We start from the raw sequence: 19301 nt of genomic DNA on the forward strand, positions 1-19301 counted from the left end.
TGCAAGATTTAGCTTCTGCACGTGCGCAGGAAGTGAAATCTCACATGAGGACACTTTCGTGCGTGAGATTTCAACAATTTTCAGCATTTTAATTTTCAGCATTTTTGGGCTTCTGTGCTTGTGTGGAAGCAAAGAAATGGCTGAAAATGGGCAAAATCTCATGTGCATGAGTGTCCTCATGCAACATTTCACGTCCTCATGCAACATTTCGCTTCCAGTACATGCGCTGAAGCTGAATCTTGCACCGGCGTGCATGCCTGTACACGCTGGATGTACACCCGCCCGTACCCGTCACTGGGAGTGCCAGTGATTGGCAGCCCTTCACTGCCGGGTGCCATTAACTTTTTGTTGCTGTGAAAAGGAACAGCAGCAACAAAAGCAAAGCAAAGCTTGTAAAAGCAGCTAGTTTTATTGCAGAAGAGATCCAATGTTGCATTCTTCTCTAGCCTGTCAGAATTGGCTCTGATCCTCACTCATGTCTTCTGGGATTTCTTCCCATGCCATACATTTCAATCACAGATAGGTCAGCAAGTTAGCATCTGGGATGGGAGACCATGCTGAAATCTCGGAACAACAGGAAAGTTGGGAAAAGAAAAAATCACCGAGACAAAAGATGTCAGTGGAAATTCTCATTCACCCAGGTCAGTTGTCTCAAAGGTGCTTTTCCCCCCAAAAAAGGGCAATTGGACTGTTGTTGGGTTTTTTTCTTTGAGGAGGAAAAAAAAGAAAATTATTTTGATCCTCATCCAAGATGAGCCAATTGATCAGCCAATTTATCAATGGATGAAGTTTCTTGGATGAGAAACAAAACATTTTCTTCTCCTAAAGGAAAACACATTCCAGTTGCCTTTTGAAAAAAAAAAAAAGCACCTTTGAGACACCCTGGGAAGACCACTGAGCTGGTGTGGTGCAGTGGTTAGAGTGCAGCACTGCAGGCTACTTCAGCTAACTGCTAGCTGTAGTTCAGCAGTTCAAATCTCACCACCGGCTTAAGGTTGACTCAGCCTTCCATCTTCCGAGATGGGTAAAATGAGGACCCAGATTGTTAGGGGCAATATGCTGATTTCTGTAAACCGCATAGAGGGCTGTAAAAGCACTATGAAGCGTTAAGTCTATAAAGTGGTAGATAAGTCTAAGTGCTATTACTAAGACAACGGCCGGCCGATTCCCTATTGCCCGAAGTGCCCAGTTCCCCTCCATGAAGCCATGGAGCCTTCCAGTAAGCACAAAGGCAAAAAAACCCTCTGGAACCCAGCGCTCCCGAGCTTGCTTATTCCTTCGCAGACCTTTCATTACCCAAACTAGGTAATACCGTCAGCGAAAACCTCTTGGAAATGCCGTACACCCCTTCCCACGCCATCTCCACCAGCCCACAATCTGGTGCACTCTTCAAAAGGTTCCCCGGAGCGCCTTCGCCACACTTCCGCTTGGATGTGCAGCGCCTGCCCGCTACTCTCCGGGGACATGCCGCACTTCCTCTGCGTTCCCCCCGCCTCCCTTTACTCCCCCTTTCTTAACCCCCCTCCCCCACGCCGCCCATCAATCCCCATCCCCATCCTCTTCTAATCCATCGAGACGAGCATAGAGATCGCCTCCTTTGCAGCCTGGGCGGGAAGAGGAGGAAGAAGAAGGAGGAGGAGGAGGGGAATCCCTGCAGTCCCAGTCCTGGACTACCACTCACCCACCCACACTCCGGCTGCCCCGCCCTGCCCAGCGCCTCCATTTCCTCTCCTTCCTCCGCGGTCCTAGCGCTCGGCCACATGGAGCCGCAGAGAAAGGGGAGAGCCCCTAGACAAAGGAAACAGCAGGTAAGGCTGGAGGGGGGGCACGGGACTAAAGGGGGACCCTCCACCACCTCCACCGCCGCTGCTGGGCTTTGCTCCGCGGCTCTGCTGCTGCTCCTTCTTCTCTCTTTCTCCCGCCCGCTGGAAGGACGAGCACCCCGAGGCTGCTCCCCATGCCGAGCCCTGATGCGCCCTTTCCATCCACCCACCCACCCCGCCTGGCAGCAGGTCGCTGTCCCCCCGCTCCCCCCGGTCCTAAAGCCAGCCATTTTGCACCTTGGATGGGCAAAGAAGCTGCTTTGCTTTGGATGCAAAGAGTGGCCTCCGCCGCTGGTGGTGGTGGTGGCATCGCCGCCTTGGCTGGGAGGAGGAGGAGGAGGAGGCAGAGAGCCCAGCGAGTGCGGGTGGCTGCCCTTCCGTCTCCCATCGGGGGTCCCTCGGTCCTAGAGACAGCCATTTTGCAGAAATGGGTTCTCGGTCGGCCGGCAGACAGGAAAGCTTTGCCCCCTTCGCCAAGCCGACCGAGTATCTCTCTTTCCTTGTGATGCCGCAGTTTAAGGGCGCGGCTGGCAGGCATCGGGCGTTGTTGGGTCCCGGCAGTCGGCCTTCGAGCCTGTTGTTCTGCTGGGACCGAGCTAGTTAATTCGTTAGTTACCCTTTGGGTTCAAGTGTGTTGCAAACATTCCTGGCTTTCCCGGTTGGATTGCAGGTCTGGCGAGGTTGTCCCTGCGGGGTGGGAATGAGGAGCGTTTGAACGGAGGGTTAGGCGGTTCTAACACGCAGGCACAAATCAATGTCCTGCCAGCGATCTTCCACACCCGCCTTTCCTTTGTCCCTTTGGTTCAAGGGGTGGGGAGGAAAGGGTGGGTGGGAATTTTTTCTCCTAGCCCTCGGTAAAGGACAGCGCACGCAGTCTTCTCCTGGGGACAGTGGATCTACTCATTGGACCCCTGCCGTCCAATCAGTGTAGGAGAATCGTCTCAGGATGCCCAGCCCATCTTATCCCATTTGCCATGGAATGGATGGAACACAGCCTTCTTGGTAGTGGTACCCATGGCATGGAACAGCCTCCTAAGGCAGGGGTAGGCAAAGCTGGCTCTTCTATGACATGCAGACTTCAACTCCCAGAATTCCTGCGCTAGCATGATTGACTCAGGAATTCTGGGAGTTGAAGTCCACAAGTCATAGAAGAGCCAACTTTGCCTACCCCTGTCCTAAGGGAAGTATGGCTGACCACCCTGCTTTGCCCTTAAATCAGTGTTTCTCAGCCTTGAGCATTTTAAGATAACTCCCAGAATATCCCAGCCACCCATGTCCCAAAGGAGTTCCCAGGGAGTGCAATGGCATACAAATCAAATAAACAAAAGGGAACTGGATTTTTTTTCCCCTCCCCTTGAAGATGTTTGACTTTTCATCCAAGAAGCTTCTTCAGTTCTGACAAAATAGTGGAGGAATATAAATCCTTCCATCTTCCACCATTTCGTCAGATCACAAGAAGCTTCTTGACCCCTATGACAATCATTGTGTTGTACCTCATGATTCTTGACAAATGTATCTTTTCTTTTATGTATGCTGAGAAGCATATACACTAATGACAAATTCCTTGTGTGTCCAATCACACTTGGCCAATAAAATTCCATTCCATTCTGGGGGTAGAACTTCACATATCTTAAAAAGTTCTAAAAATTGGGAAAACATTGCTTTAGAGATAATTGAAAAGGCTGTCTTGGGAGTCCTGGGACCAAATTGTCTTTCTAATGGCTCTCTAAAAGAATTGTTAATAAGAATTGTTGGTCTACCTGGAGAATTTTTATTTAATTGTGTTTCTACAACTCCTGCAAGAAGTGCTCTGATGGAAAGGAAGTTACAGAAAAGATAAATAAATAAATAAGGAAAGGAAATTACAGGAAAGCGTTTCAGACTTCTTTGCTGATAAAAAAATAAAGGGAGCAACACAATATAACTCCAAGTAAATCAAACTTCTTTGAAATGAAACTGTCCACTTAGGAAGCAACACTGACAATCAATTTCACACATTGATAGCACATTCAACTTTATACAGAACAAAGTATTCAATGAGAATATTTCATTCATTCAGATCTAGGATGTGTTTTTTGAGTGCTTCCTTTATTTTTTTGAGCAGTATATATTCCATTTTATACTGCTATTTCTTACCTATGTTTTTCCTTCTTCTCTCCCTCCCTCCCTCTGGGATGGGACCATGATTTCAGAGCAAACTCATATAGTTTTTTTTTTCTGAGAGGGGAAAGGCCAGAGCTGCCCTGCAAGAATCTCTGCAAATTTTGCTGCCCAAATTGTGCTGGGGTGGGCAGACCTTAGTCCTAGACTTCTCCAGCCTAGCCTTGTTTTTCCAGTCCTTAGTCCTCATCAGCCATGAAGATGACAATTGGCAGCAGAAGACTGGAATAAATATTGAGCTGTTCATTTTTCCCATTTTTTAATATTGAATTGGCAGCAGAAGACTGGTGAATGGGGCTGTTTGTTTTTGCAGAATGAAAAAAAACAAGACAAAAACAAAACAAGAAATAACTGTATTAAACCTTCTTTTTACCTTTCTAAACGGAATGAAGAACACCTAGCCTTCTAATATCATGACTGTCAAATTCCCTGTTAATGGTCTGTCTGTCTGTCACTCTGAAAAGCAGAGATGAAAATAGAAACATGGGGTCCCTAAGGTGCTTTTTCAAAAGCCAACCGGACTTTGTGGTTTTTCTTTGAAGACATTTTGCTTCTCATCCAAGAAGTTTCTTTAGTTCCCTCAGAGAAAAATCTTCAAAGAAAACCCAGAAAGCACCTTCGGGACAACCATGACCTGGATGACTGAGAATCTCCATAGACAGAAACTTGGGATCGCCCCAAGTTCCACTCCTAAATACTTTCCTTGCCCCACAACCTCCCAAGATTCTGACCAAATGCAGTCACTTCACCACAAAATTCCAGGGATTTTAAAGAATGGAAATAGGAACAGTTAACAGTTAAAGAAGATTATCAGCTCATCCCTACCCATACAACCTCTAGCCCTCCCCGATAGACAGAATTAAGCAAAACAAGGCCAAAAAAAAAAAAAGACAATTTAATGATAAAACACCAGGCTGCAAAATAAGACCATGTGTTCAAGTTCTGCCTTAGCCATGAAAGCCAGGTGGATAACTTCGAAGCCAATCAATCTCTCTCAGCCCAATCCAGGATTGTTGTGCTAGGGAAAAAAAGAGTATTGCGTGTTTATCACTTTGAGTTATTTGTGAAAATAATAAAGGCGGAGTACAAAACAAAAAAAAATGGTTGTAAACTTCCAATGATATGAATCACTATCTTTCTTTCTGTTCATCCTCCAGGTTGTTCAATGTTGGAGTAATGCTCCCCAATTTTTGGGAAGTTGCTAACCCCAATAGAACTATACATTTCCTCACCTCACCCCCACCTAAGAACTGGTCAGAACTGTCTTACCTCTTCCAACTAATTATTTAATGAAGCTCCCTTACTTTTATCTTTATCTTTTCTCTGTTCCTACTCAAAGATTCCCACACCATATGTCTGTCTTCACTCATGTGTTCAGGTTTAAAAAGCAAATCTGAGATTGAAAGAGGAGCAAATTTCTCTGCTACCTTACAGGATGTCTTTGGGGCTGGATCTAGAATTTATTTATTTATTTGATTGATTGATTGATTGATTGATTGATTGATTTTTATGCCGCCCTTCTCCTTAGACTTAGGGCGGCTTTACAACATGTTAGTAATAGCACTTTTTTAACAGAGCTAGGCTATTGCCCCCACAATCCGGGTCCTCATTTTACCCACCTCGGAAGGATGGAAGGCTGAGTCAACCTTGAGCTGGTGATGAGATTTGAGCCGCTGACCTACAGATCTACAGTCAGCTTCAGTGGCCTGCAGTATAGCACTCTATCTGTTGCGCCACTCCAGCTCTTATTCATGCTGAGCTTGAACTGGACTTACTGGAAGTCTATAAAGACAGAACCCAGCTCCAATAAATGGAGAGGCCTTTTCAAACTGGATAAAAAGGAAATAGGGTTATTCTTTGTCAAGTGGACCAGGTGTCCACTTGACTGATTTTTGCAGCGTTATTTGAAAAAAAGCTATCACAAAAACAACGTATGTGATAGAAAAAAAACGTACTCTTTCTAATGAAATAAAAATGAAGATGTTTGAAGGTGAGAAAACCGAGAGCTGTTTCATCACCTTCAATCATCTTCATTAGAAAGAACACGTTTTTTTCTATCGCTCTCTGTTTTCTCACCTTCAATCAACTTCATTTTTATTTCATTAGAAAGAGCACTTTTTTTCTATCATATATGTTGTTTTTGTGATGGTTTCTTTTCAAATAAGACTTCAATTTCACCTGTTCCACTTGACAAAGAATGACCCAATACCTAAATATGCAGGATTAGTATGCCACTCAGCTGGTGCCTGAAGATAAGACGCTTATAAGTGTCAGTATCTCTTGACACATTTCTAAGTTGTGAAAAGTTGGTTTTATGTCCAATTTTTGGCTTGCCTATTCTTACCCTGGAGCAGGAAGCTAAAATTTAGCTGAGAAACCTCAGGATTTTTTAAAAACAAGTTTGAATTTCTGACGGTTCTATAAGTTGCAAATGTTCACAACTTTAGATGTTTGGTGCTGCTCTTCTCCTCTCTCCCACATATAAGGGAGTTTTCTTTCTTATCCTTAAGAACAGAGGTCTTCAAACTTGGGAACCTTAAGACTTGTGGACTTCAATTCCCAGAATTCTGCAGCCAGCTATGCTGGCTGAAGAATTCTGGGAGTTGAAGTCCACAAGTCATAAAGTTCCCAAGTTTGGAGACCCCTGCTTAAGAATATAAGAAGAGCCATGCTGAATCAAGCCAAAGCCCATAGAGTCCAGCATTCTGTGTCACACAGTGGCCCACCAATTGTACATGGGGATCTTGAGCAGAAACAGAAGGCAAAACCCTCCCTTTCCCTTGACCCCCAACAAATGGTACTCCAGGGAATCCTGCCTTCCTCAACCAATATAGAGGCGGCACACGGACATCCGTTTCAATAACCACCGATACACTTGGCATCCATGAATCTGTCTAATCCTACCTTGAAGCTATCCAGGCTGACAGCTGTCACGACCTCTTCTGGAAGTGAATTCCATCAACCAAGGCCCCTCTGGGTGAAGAAATATTTCCCTTGATTTGTCCTCACTTTCTTACCTAGGAGCTTTAGGGAGTGCCCCCTCATCCTACTATTGATCCTTACTGACTCAATGTGCCACTTACTCAAAATCTCAGCTTTGTGTGTAATTGGGTGCCAATTTTAGAACAGCTCATGAACAGTTTAAAGCAGGGGCCCCCAACCCCTGGTCCAGGGACCAGTATCAGTCCATGGCGTGCCAGAAACTGCTCAGCACAAACAAGCGAAGCCCCTTCTGTAGTATGTAGGCAACATGCAAACCCACAGAACCACAGTCTGGTCCACAGAGAAACCTATCTCCACAGAACTGATCCCTGGTGCCCAAAATGTTGGGGGCCGCTAGTCTGAGGTAAATCTTGCAACTCAGGATTTGAACTCAGTGCTTGGTCTAGAACAGTGATGGAGAACCTTTTTTGGTTCATGGGCCAGAAGGGTGTGTATGTGTGTGCTAGCAGCGGGCATGTGCCCATACCCATCCCGCCCACATATGCGCATACCTGGGCTTTCCCTGCGCATGTGCACAACCCACCCACTCCGTGCCATACTTGTGCACAGGCCTCGCTGAAGCCTGGTTGGTGAAAAAAATGGGCAAACCGAAAGTTTGGACAAACGGTCTTCTGGTTTGCTGGTTGTGCCCTTTTTCGCACTCTGAAGCCTTCAAGGAAGCTTCCTGAAGCCCTGGAGTGTGAAAACAGCACAACCAGGCAAACAGGAAGTCCATTTTCCAAACTTCCGGTTTGCCTGTTGGGTGATTTTTCAGACTCCAGGGCTTCAGGGAAGCTTCCCTGAAGATTTCTGAGGGTGAAATGGCCTTCCCCAAGACCGAAAATCAGCTGGCCAGTGCTGATTTTGGTAGTGGTCATAATATAGTGGTACCTCTACTTACAAACTTAATTTGTTCCGTGGCCAGGTTCTTAAGTAGAAACGTTTGTAAGAGGAAGCAATTTTTCCTGTAGGAATCAATGTAAAAGCAAATAATGTGCGATTGGGGAAACCACAGGAAGGGTGGAGGCACTGTTTCCTCCCAGGAGATTCCTATAAAGGCCCCACAGTGGTTTTTCCCCGCCTTTTCTGGCTCTATTTCCTCCCAGGAGATTCTTAGAGAGGCCCCAAGGAGGCTTCTCCCTGCCTTTTCCAGTTACAGTTTCAGAGGCTCGGGTTTGTAAGTGGGAAATGATTCTTGAGAAGAGGCAAAAAAAACCTTGAACGCCCGGTTCTTATCTAGAAAAGTTTGTAAGTAGAGGCATTCGTAGGTAGAGCTACCACTGTACTACCTTTATAATTTCCTTCTTTTTTTATGGTATTATCTGGCTTATTTTCTTCCTGAAGGAAAGCAACAGAGTTCAGTCACAAACATTCATGGAATCTGGAAAGGCTACACAAATTAATTGGGGAGGCCACATGCCACCCTCACCTGTCCCCCTGCCACCTTTGCAAACCACGTAAAGACACAATTTGTAAAGGCAATGACCATTGTTGTGTATTTCAGGCAGCGGCCTCTGGAAAGATGGACGAAGCAGAAGAAGGAGACGATGGTGTGGAAGTGAAGCTAGAGCAGGAGGAGGATGAAGATGAAGACCCCGGCTACATCCAATCTGGGCGGCGGTACAGGTGCCTGACCTGCAACAAGACTTTCCCCAGCGTGCCACGGGTTTTACGTCATTTAAAGTCCCATGTGGCTGGTACTGTAGATGGCATAGCTGCCAAACTTGCCTGTCCTAATTGCAGGAAGGAGTTTCCTGACAGGGCTCAACTCCGTAAGCACCAGCTCAGCCACCAAACGGAGCGCCCGTACCAATGCCAACTTTGCGCCAAGGCTTACAAAACTGCCCCCGAGCTGCGTAACCACGGGCGTAGCCACAGTGGCGAGAAGCCCTTTGTTTGCCACGAGTGCGGCAAAGCGTTCATGCAGCCCGTTTGCCTGCGAGTCCACATGGCCCGGCACACCGGAGACCTGCCCTTCCGCTGCCAGCAGTGTCACAAGGGTTACGGCACTCTTTCCAAGCTGAAGATCCACCAGCGTTCTCATACGGGCGAGAAGCCATATTCCTGCAGTGAATGCAACAAGCGCTTCGCTGACCCCTCAGTGTTCCGGAAGCACCGCCGGACCCACGCTGGCCTCCGACCCTACCAGTGTGAGGTGTGCCGCAAGACGTATGCCGAGTTGAAGGACCTCAAGAATCACGAGCGCTCCCACACTGGCGAACGCCCATTTTTGTGCCAGGATTGTGGAAAGGCCTTTTCCAGGTCCTCCTCTCTGGCCTGCCACCAGCGCATCCATGCGGCCCACAAGCCCTACCGTTGCAACCTCTGCGGGAAAGGGTTCACCCAGCTGTCCTCCTTCCAGAGCCACCAGCGGACCCACTCCGGTGAGAAGCCTTTTCTCTGCCCGCAGTGCGGACGCATGTTCAGCGATCCTTCCAGCTTCCGCAGGCATCAGAGAGCCCACCAGGGGCTTAAGCCCTATGCCTGCGACAAGTGTGGGAAGGCCTTCCGCCAACCAGCAGACCTAGCCATGCACCAGCGCATCCACACGGGCGAGAGGCCCCACAAGTGCTCGCAGTGTGACAAGAGCTTTGTGGCTTCGTGGGACCTCAAGCGCCACCTGCTGGTGCACTCCGGACAGCGCCCACACCAGTGCGGGGAGTGTGGCAAGAGCTTTGCTGAGCGGGCCAGCCTGACCAAACACTACCGTGTTCACTCGGGCGAGCGACCGTTCAAGTGCGGACGCTGCGGCAAAGCTTTTGTGGTGTCATCCAGCCTTCGGAAGCATGAACGCACCCACAGCAACGAGAACAGCGAGGACAAGGCTGCCTCCACGGGCAACCAGGACCCGTTACTCGGTGACCCGTCAGCTATCGTCGTCGCCACCGTGGTGCCCGCTTGTGGGGAGTGTGGGGAGGTCTTTGCCTCCCCTCAGGAACTGCGGCGCCACGAACGCCTGCTGCATCCCGGCCTGCGTCCATTTCCGTGCCCCGAATGCGGCAAAGGCTTCTCGGACCGGGCCGGCCTACGTAAACATGAGCGGATCCACTCGGGGGTCCGCCCCCATGCCTGTCCCCACTGCTCTAAAGCCTTCCTGGGTGCCTCAGACCTGCGCAAGCACCTCAAGACCCACGTGGCCCTAGAGAACAGGAGCGCCGAGGACACCATGGTGACCGCCACCATCATGACCTATGAATCCCTCCTCCCTGCTCATCTCCATCCCCATGACGACGGGACGGAGACCGACAAGGACTCTCCGTCAGACTGCTTGCCTGACCCCCTCACGGAACCCTCGTAAGCTCCGCCTCCCTCCCACCTTCGCCCTGCCTGCGATTGGGCGGAATAAAGCCAGCCCAGTTGCTTAAGAAGCTCTTTGCGTACTTTGATGATCGCCCTAGTCTTGCCTTGTGGGTGTGATAATGTGGACTGCCTTCTTTCGGGACCTTCCCATCCAGCATGGCTCTCTATCATTTCTTTCCAAGTAAGGCTCAAAGTGTTTCATCACCGGCTGTGTGTGGCTGCTTGCCGCCCTCCATCATTGCCCACACCAGTTGTTCACTTGACTGCCTGCTGAGGAATTAAATGTGCCTGGGATTTGTGTGAGTGTGTGTGTGAGAGAGAGAGAAAGAGAGAGAGAGAGAGTGACAGGAGGAGGGAGGGGAGGTCTCACCCAAATGAGAAACCAGACTCATGTTTTTTTAATCTTTTGAATCGGCAAAAGAAGCCTGACATCTTGTGAGATTACACATGTCTGGGTGTGGGGAGGTGCGTTTTTATTGTTTGCAGGGTGACGTACATTCATCTTATGCAGTGTTTCTACAACCATTGTGAACTGCTGGTGTTTTTAGAAAAAGAAAATAACCTCCATGACTTTTTTTAAGGGAAAGAAGAATTAAATTGAGAAAATTAGGGAAGGAAGCAAGGAATAATGAACTTTTCTTCCTGGAGAGTTTAATAAATTATCTGGGGTTTTTTCCTTGCTTGTGAAGAAAAGATTAAAATAAACGTCTTGCTTTTTTTTTTTTAAAGGGGGAAATTGACTTGGATTGCATGTGGGAGGCGCAAACGGGACACAATCCTTATATTATCCTTATCTCACCTATAGAAATTTATCTTGCCTATTGTATTTCATTTCAAGTCTTATTTTATTCCTGTATTTATTATATCTATTTACCATTGCTATCAAAAGCCTCTCAGCAATAAAGTCTCTTTGACTGCTGAAAATAGTCTTGTTTTCCTTTCTTCTCCCACTACACTTCCAAGGAAAAAGCTTTGGTCCTTCTACCAACTATTTAAGTCCATAAAGCCTCTGAACTCTGATTGGTTGGCTTGCTGTGATGTCACTGAATGTTCAGTTGCTCAGGGAGCAAAGCAGTCCGCTCACATCTGTTCTGAGGGAAGATGTATTTATTAGTGGAAATAGGGTTTAAACCATCCGTAAGATTCTCAGGAAGAGATTCTGAGAGGCCGAGAAATTAAAGAACGGAATGGTGGAATGAAGAGGACCGAAAGAAGAGGGGCAAATGTGTGAGCCAGAGGTTAGGAATTGGTGACTTTCCAGAAGTGGTTGAACCATAGTTTCCATCACCGGCAGCCATGATAATTTTGGCTAAAATAAGCCAGAAGGAGAAAAAAAGGAAAAATGAAATCAATGAAAGATTAATCCTCTTGTTGGTCCAGGAGATGATCATCAAGAAAGTCTTCTCAAAAAGGAGTTCTTCAAAGATGTCTTTGATTTCAATTCTGATTAGAAGAATTGTTGGAAGATTTCTGACTGGAAAGCGCCCAACTGTGAGGAAAATTTATGTAGAAGATGGGCTAGGTCAGTGACGGCGAACCTATAGCATGCGTGCCACAGGGGGCACACGGAGTCATAGGAGAAGGCATGTGAGGCATTGCCTTATGTCATCTCCAGTGCACCAGCTGATTTTCAGCCTTTGTGAAGGCCATTTTGCCCCCCAGAGGGCTTCCCAGAACCTCTGGAGTACAAAAAACGGGCAAATCGGGAGTCCATTTTTCCAAACTTCCAGTCTACCTGTTGGGCTGTTTTTTCAACACCCTCAGTGAGGCCTGTGTACATGCGCAAAGGGTACGGAAGTGTGGCAGGATTGGAATGCGGTGTGGGCATGTGCGGGTGAGCTAGCGCGCACCCCTCCCTTTTGGAATGCAAACCAAAAAAAGTTCTCCATCACTGAGCTAGGTAGTCCAGTATAAATGAGAATCAGCAGCTGATTGACAGAAGAAGGAACCCAGGGGAAAGTTAGGTGGGCAAAAGGTAAAGAAACAAAACCAGAATGGATGAACACTCATGGGGCCATCTGGGCAAGTAAGGAAGTGTCTGCAAACAACCAAACTCATCATCAAGATGTCCACAATTCAGCCTTGAGCTACAGATATTTCACTCATTGTTATACAGGCAGGAAGGAATAGGTGGGTGTCTTCGACTGAGTTTTAGTAACTCTGACTGGGACATCCTGTTTTGGTGTCATCTTGTCATGGCAACAGCATGACCTGACGGTCCTCAAGGGAATAGTTGAAGAAAGACTATATACATTCTCAGACATTTCTGTGGTGGTGGGAATTAATTTAATTTAATTTATAAGCTGTCCAACTCCTACTGGATTCTGAGCAGTGCACAACATTTTAAAATAATATAACAATATAATATATATAATATAATATACTGCTCAAAAAATAAAGGGAACACTCAAAGAACCAATCCTAGATCTGAATGAATGAAATATTCTCATTGAATACTTTGTCCTGTACAAAGTTGAATGTGCACAACAGCATGTGAAATTGATTGTCAATCAGTGTTGCTTCCTAAGTGGACAGTTTGATTTCACAGAAGTTTGATTTACTTGGAGTTATATTGTGTTGTTTAAGTGTTCCCTTTATTTTTTTGAGCAGTGTATATTACTGGGCCAGGAATAAGAATCCTTTACTCCTGGCCAAGCCTTCAGCAACGTGGAATAAACATCTCCTAAGTCTTGCCATTTATTTATTTATTTTTTTATAAAACTTGATTAATTTTCTTAAAATTCACAGACAAACTTACAAACATTTAACACATAGTAGGGGTTACCCCTCTCATTTTAGAAGATTCACTTTTAATACAGAAAAAGAATATGTTCTTAATTCATTAAGTCAACATATTAATCTAAATGAAAAGAATATTGTTCAAACATTCTAATAATATAGAAATTAAGTTAATAAAAAAAAGAAAATATAAAATCCTTTTGGTATATTCATACATTTCTCATATTGTTCAATTTTTATTTTTATCTATCCACTTATAAACTTTATTCCAAATAGTATAAAATTCAGATACTTCTTGGTAATTCAAACTTCTTGTCGTCATATCCATCTCTGCACAATCTAAAATTTTCTTTATTACCTCTTCTTTTTTGGGGATATTTTCCCCCTTCCAATTTTGTGCATAAACTATCCTGTTAAAATATGAACTACTAAATACAAAATATCTTGCCATTTAAAGGGTACCGGGTTGAATTGGCATCTTCAAAGGGGTGGTTTTCAGTCGGATAAATTTCAACTCCCAGAATTCTCAGCAATGTTCTTTCTGGCTGGAGGATTCTGAGTGTGGAAGTTCACAAACGCAGAGGGCAGGGCACCATATTGGGAAAAGCTATTTTATCTGCTTCCACTTTTTCTCAAAAGCCCCAGAGACAAAATATTATCACACTTATAATTTTGCCACATAAGGAACAATAGGAAAACTAACCAAGAAGGAAGCTGTCTTTTTATAGATGTTGGCATTAAGAGTAGTCCCAGCTTATTAGGTTTTTATTCCACTAGGCTCAGACAATGTAAACCAAGGTTGTCCAACTTTGCCAGCTTGTGGACTTCAACTCCCAGAATTCTCTAGCCCGGGGATAGGCAAAGTTGGCTCTTCTATGACATGTGGACTTCAACTCCCAGAATTCCTGAGCTAGCATGATTGGCTGAGGAATTCTGGGAGTTGAAGTCCACAAGTCATGGAAAAACCAACTTGGCCTACCCCTGCCCTAGCCAGTATATTTAGGGGCCTGAAAGCTAAAATGTATAAATAATAGTTGCATGAATCAGTTGTGTCTAGTAGTGAAAAGAAGGAGTATAGTGATATGATAGCTGTGTTCCAATATCTGAGAGGTTGCCACAAAGAAGCACCAGAAGGCAAACAAGAAACAACAGAAACAATCAAGGAGAGAAGCAGCCTAGAACTAAGGATCCCAAAGATGCTTTTTCAAGAGGCAACTGGACTTTCTGGTTTTTCTTTGAAAATGTTTCGCTTCTCATCCAAGAAGCTTCTTCAGCTGTGACAAGTGAAACCAGGAAGTCCGTTGCCTCTTGAAAAAGCACCTTTGTGATAACCATGACCTGGATTACCTATGGGACTGCCTTCTGCTGCATGAATCCCACTATCCAGTTAGGTCCCACAAAGTTGGCCTTCTCCATGTCCCGTCAACTAGACAATGTCGTTTGGTGGGGCCTAGGGGAAGAGCCTACTCTGTGGGGGCCCCAGTCCTCTGGAATCAGCTCCTCTCAGAGATTCGTACTGCCCCAACCCTCCTTGCTTTTCGTAAGAATTTGAAAACTTATTTATGCCGCCGGGCTTGGGGTCATTAGATCCCAGCCTCTGGCCACTAAATGCCTAGTAGTATTGAATGAATTATTTTTGATACTCAACTTTTATAATGTTTTAAACTAACTAATTAGATCCAATTGTATTTTGTACACTGTTTTATTGTTGGCATGTGAGCTGCCCCGAGTCCACAAAGAGGGGCGGCATACAAATCCAATCAATCAATCAATCAATGAATAAATTTAATATTTATTTATTTATTTGAATGAATGAATGAATGAATAAATAAATAAATAAATAAATACACTCTACATAGACATCTAGAACTAATGAGATACCTCCTTACAGTAAGAACAATTAATCACTGGGACAGCTTGCCTTCAAATGTGGGTGATCCCAGCTTTTAAGACTAGACAACCACTTCTCTTGAATAGCATAGGGGTCTACACTAAAGGACCTCCTACGTCTCTTCCCACTCTTGTTATTCTATTGTCTTAAAGTCACCAAGTCACACCTGATACAAACCATGGCAGTTTCTTCCTCAATGGTTTTCATTAGTCACCTCTCTCTCTGTAGGGTAATCTAAATAAGAATGTGAGAATCAATCCCACAGTCACCCTTCCCGAAACTTGGTGACCACTGAGTGTCAAAAGAATAAACCACTGAAAAACTGCACACATGACTTTGCAGAAAAGCCTGGTCATGCAGTTCACAATTTGATTCCATTACACTTGTCCCTCTAATCGTGACCACAGCCCACACTTAAAATTGGCCACTATCCAGATGTCATCAGCACAAGCCTTGGATCCAAAGTCTGCTTCTGAAAACACAAATGGCGACTATTCCAGGATTGGATGACCCAGAAAGCATCTAAATTGGATTAAAGAAGCCATGTGTAAATAGTCCAAGGCAGGTTAGGAAAAAAGGAAGGCACAGGAAAGGCCCTTAATAAAGTGTTTATCTTAAGATGTGCAAACTACCAAAGTTATCATCATGAGTGACTCTAGAGAGCAACACAAATATAATGAGAGTCAATTTGGTGTACAGTGTTCCCTCAATTTCCGCAGGGGATGCGTTCCGAGACCGCCCGCGAAAGTCGAATTTCTGCGAAGTAGCGATGCAGAAGTAAATACACTATTTTTGGCTATGAACAGTATCACAAGCCTTCCCGTAACACTTTAAACCCCTAAATTGCAATTTCCCATTCCCTTAGCAACCATTTACATTATTACTCACCATGTTTATTTATTAAAGTTTATTTTAAAAAAAAAATATTAAAGACGGATCAAAATTTGGCGATGACATATGACGTCATTGGGTGGGAAAAACCGTGATATAGGGGGGAAAACGTGAAGTATTTTTTAATTAATATTTTTGAAAAATCGTGGTATGGACTTTTCGCGAACTTCGAACCCGCGAAAATCGAGAGAACACTGTACTAGCTAGTACTTGTCTTACAGCCACAACTGAGCCCCCAAAATTTCAGTTACTAAATTAGGCAGAAGTTAAGTGAGTTTTGCCCAGTTTTACAATCTTTCTTGTTAAGGGAGTCACTGGAGTTGTTCAGCTTGTAATGTGTTTGTTAAGTGAATCTGGTTTTCCCCGTGGACTGTGCTTGTCAGAAGGTTGCAAAAAGTGATCATTTTCCTCAGCTGCCTGAGGAATTCTGCGAGTTGCTGAGCTGGAGTACCACAGTGCTTAAGAACATGCCAAAAGTACCACAGTTTGGACTCTGATCGAATGCCAAAAACACAAAAAAATGCTCATGGATAGCAGATGGTCAGGACTATCCTGGGGAAGGTGTACATCTTTAAAGGAATATGAAGGTGCTCCTATTGCAGTGATGGCGAACCTTTTTTTCCTCGGATGCCAAAAGCACATGTGCACAGACTATTGTGCACGCGTGTGTGTCCACACCCCTAATCCAATGCTCCGGGAGGGTGAAAACAGCCTCCCCTGCCCCCTGGAGGCCAGAAATGCCCCATTTCCCAACTTCTGGTGGGCCCAGTAGACCTGTTTTTCATTCTCCCCAGGCTCTAGAGCAGACCTGGGCAAGGGGTGGCCCACTGTCTGTGACCGGCCCGCTTGCTATCAGTGACCATTCCGCAGAGGACTCATGAGGAAAGCAGGAACCGGAGGAGTCCCGGCAGACGCGGTGAACTCTTTCATCCTCGCACTGGAGCAGACCCCGACCTCCTACCAAGAGCAGCCGAGCACAGAAACCACGCAAACACTCCAGCGCACTGACTGTGGTGCACCATGTTGCTGTAAAGCAAACAATTAGGGGTCTGTAGAGTGGTCTGGGTGTTTAGGCCAGGCCAGGGTCTAGGTCTTTACAATATTGGGTAGAACTTCATTTGTTTGTTTGTCTGTCTGTCTGTCTGTCTGTCTGTCTGTCTGTCTGTCTGTCTGTCTGTCTGTCTATCTATCTATCTATCTATCTATTTATTTATTAGATTTGTATGCCGCCCCTCACCGTAAACTCGGGGCGGCTCACAACACAAAAAAACAGTTCATGACAAATCTAATAATTTACAATTTAAAATATTTTTTAAAACCCATTATTAAGCAGACATACATACAAACATACCATACATAAATTGTTTAGGCCCGGGGGAGATATTTCAATTCCCCCATGCCTGACAACAAAGGTGGGTTTTGAGGAGTTTACGAAAGGCAAGGAGGGTAGGGGCAGTTCTAATCTCTGGGGGGAGCTGGTTCCAGAGAGTCGGGGCTGCCACAGAGAAGGCTCTTCCCCTGGGGCCCACCAACCGACATTGTTTAGTTGACGGGACCCGGAGAAGGCCCACTCTGTGGGACCTAATCGGTCGCTGGGATTAATTAACTGAGTTAATTATATTAGTCCGGCCCTCTAAAACCATCCCAATTTCTCATGTGGCCCCACGGCAAAATTAATTGCCAACCCCTGCCCTAGAGGCTTCCCTGTAGCCTGGGGATTACAAAAACACCTTCTCCTGTCCCCCCAGAGGCCTTCGGGAAACAGAAAATTCCCTCCAGAGCCTCTGTGTGAACCAAAAATCAGCTGGCCGGTGCACACATACGTGCTGGAATTGTGCTAGGGCAACAGCTCGCATGCCAGCAGATATAGCTCCACATGCCACCACATGCATTTGTGTCATAGGTTCACCATCATTGTCCTATTGGGTCTTCAAACCTTTCCTGATAATGGAATAGTCCAGTGGACAAAAATGGGAAAAATGAATTCTCTACATTGTCACAAGCTAGCTTTGATTAAAATAGCTTGGATTAAGTTTTGATTGCCTTGCGACTTGCGAGCAGAACAGATATTAAAATATATGAGCTCCAGAAACCAAGGTCCATTTGGCCAAATAGCCATGACCATGGGATAGTCTGCATCCTCTTGGCCTACTTAGAAGGTTTCTGTGAAGATACAGAAGAGGGAGCCAGAAGGATGCGCTTTGAAGAAAGAAAAGATAGCCCAGGAAATGAGCCTGGAAATGTGAATTCTGTTGCTCTTCCCACAAGTATTTATAGTAATAAAAGCTTCCATATCATGTGAAGTTGGATAAGAGTTTATATCTCAGAATCACACCTATTGAGTCATAAGTTCACTGGGAAATTGATTTTAAAATCATGGTAGGATATGTTCATGTATGCATACGTATCTTACACAACTAAAGGGTTAAAAAAGAACACACCTACTCCAGGTACAACTAAAAATCTGTCAGTCTGTCTGTCTGTCTGTCTATATAGAAACATAGAAACATAGAAGACTGACGGCAGAAAAACACCTCATGATCCATCTAGTCTGCCCTTACACTATTTTTTGTATTTTATCTTAGGATGGATCTATGTTTATCCCAGGCATGTTTAAATTCAGTTATTGTGGATTTACCAACCACATCTGCTGGAAGTTTGTTCCAAGGATCTACTACTCTTTCAGTAAAATAATATTTTCTCATGTTGCTTTAGATCTTTCCCCCAACTAACTTCAGATTGTGTCCCCTTGTTCTTGTGTTTACTTTCCTATTAAAAACTCTTCCCTTCTAAACCTTATTGAACCCTTTGACATATTTAAATGTTTCAATCATGTCCCCCCTTTCCCTTCTGTCCTCCAGACTATACAGATTGAGTTCATTAAGTCTTTCCTGATACGTTTTATGCTTAAGACCTTCCACCATTCTTGCAGCCCGTCTTTGGGCTATCTATCTATCTATCTATCTATCTATCTATCTATCTATCTATCTATCTATCTATCTATCTATCTATCTATCTATCTATCTATCTATCATCTCTCTATCTTCTGTCACCAGTAATCGGCCCTCAGATCAGCATAGATTAACTCCAAGGTCACCTTCACGCCAACAATCAAGTACCTAATTAATATCCCAATCAAGAAACTGCCAAACAGCCATTAGTAAACAGCCCAACCAAAGGATCTCTAAGATTTCTCCCACCCACCCACCCAGACAGGCAAGACACCAGAAAATAAACTTACAGCAAACATCACACCTTACTAGCGCTGATGGTGTTACCTAGTTTGGTTAATGAAACATCGGCAAGCTCAGAGAAGACCAAGGAACCTTCATGTCAACCCCATCATCCTCATCATCATTTTAAGAAGGTAATTGGTTGATACCTAGATACACTGGCAACAACCCGTATCAACCATTAGCACCAGTCAATGGTATTTGAGATGCATTTTTGAATGTTCAGTTGACTGAGTCTCATGTTTAATGAATAAAGTATATTATAATAATAATAATAATAAT

The 19301-nt window shown here is 45.0% G+C and overlaps 1 protein-coding gene across 1 annotated transcript; it reads left to right on the plus strand.

Annotated features, from left to right (window-relative positions):
* The first annotated feature begins 1448 nt into the window (after positions 1-1448).
* On the plus strand, positions 1449-11189 carry ZNF668 (zinc finger protein 668). The gene is made up of 2 exons (XM_070726788.1): positions 1449-1808; positions 8470-11189. The coding sequence occupies exons 1-2, from the start codon at positions 1761-1763 to the stop codon at positions 10261-10263; spliced, it is 1842 nt and encodes a 613-aa protein (XP_070582889.1). The 5' UTR covers positions 1449-1760; the 3' UTR covers positions 10264-11189.
* The last annotated feature ends 8112 nt before the right edge of the window (positions 11190-19301 follow it).

The sequence above is a fragment of the Erythrolamprus reginae genome, chromosome Z (genome assembly GCF_031021105.1).
Source record: "Erythrolamprus reginae isolate rEryReg1 chromosome Z, rEryReg1.hap1, whole genome shotgun sequence".
In the NCBI taxonomy this organism is placed as follows: domain Eukaryota; kingdom Metazoa; phylum Chordata; class Lepidosauria; order Squamata; family Dipsadidae; genus Erythrolamprus; species Erythrolamprus reginae.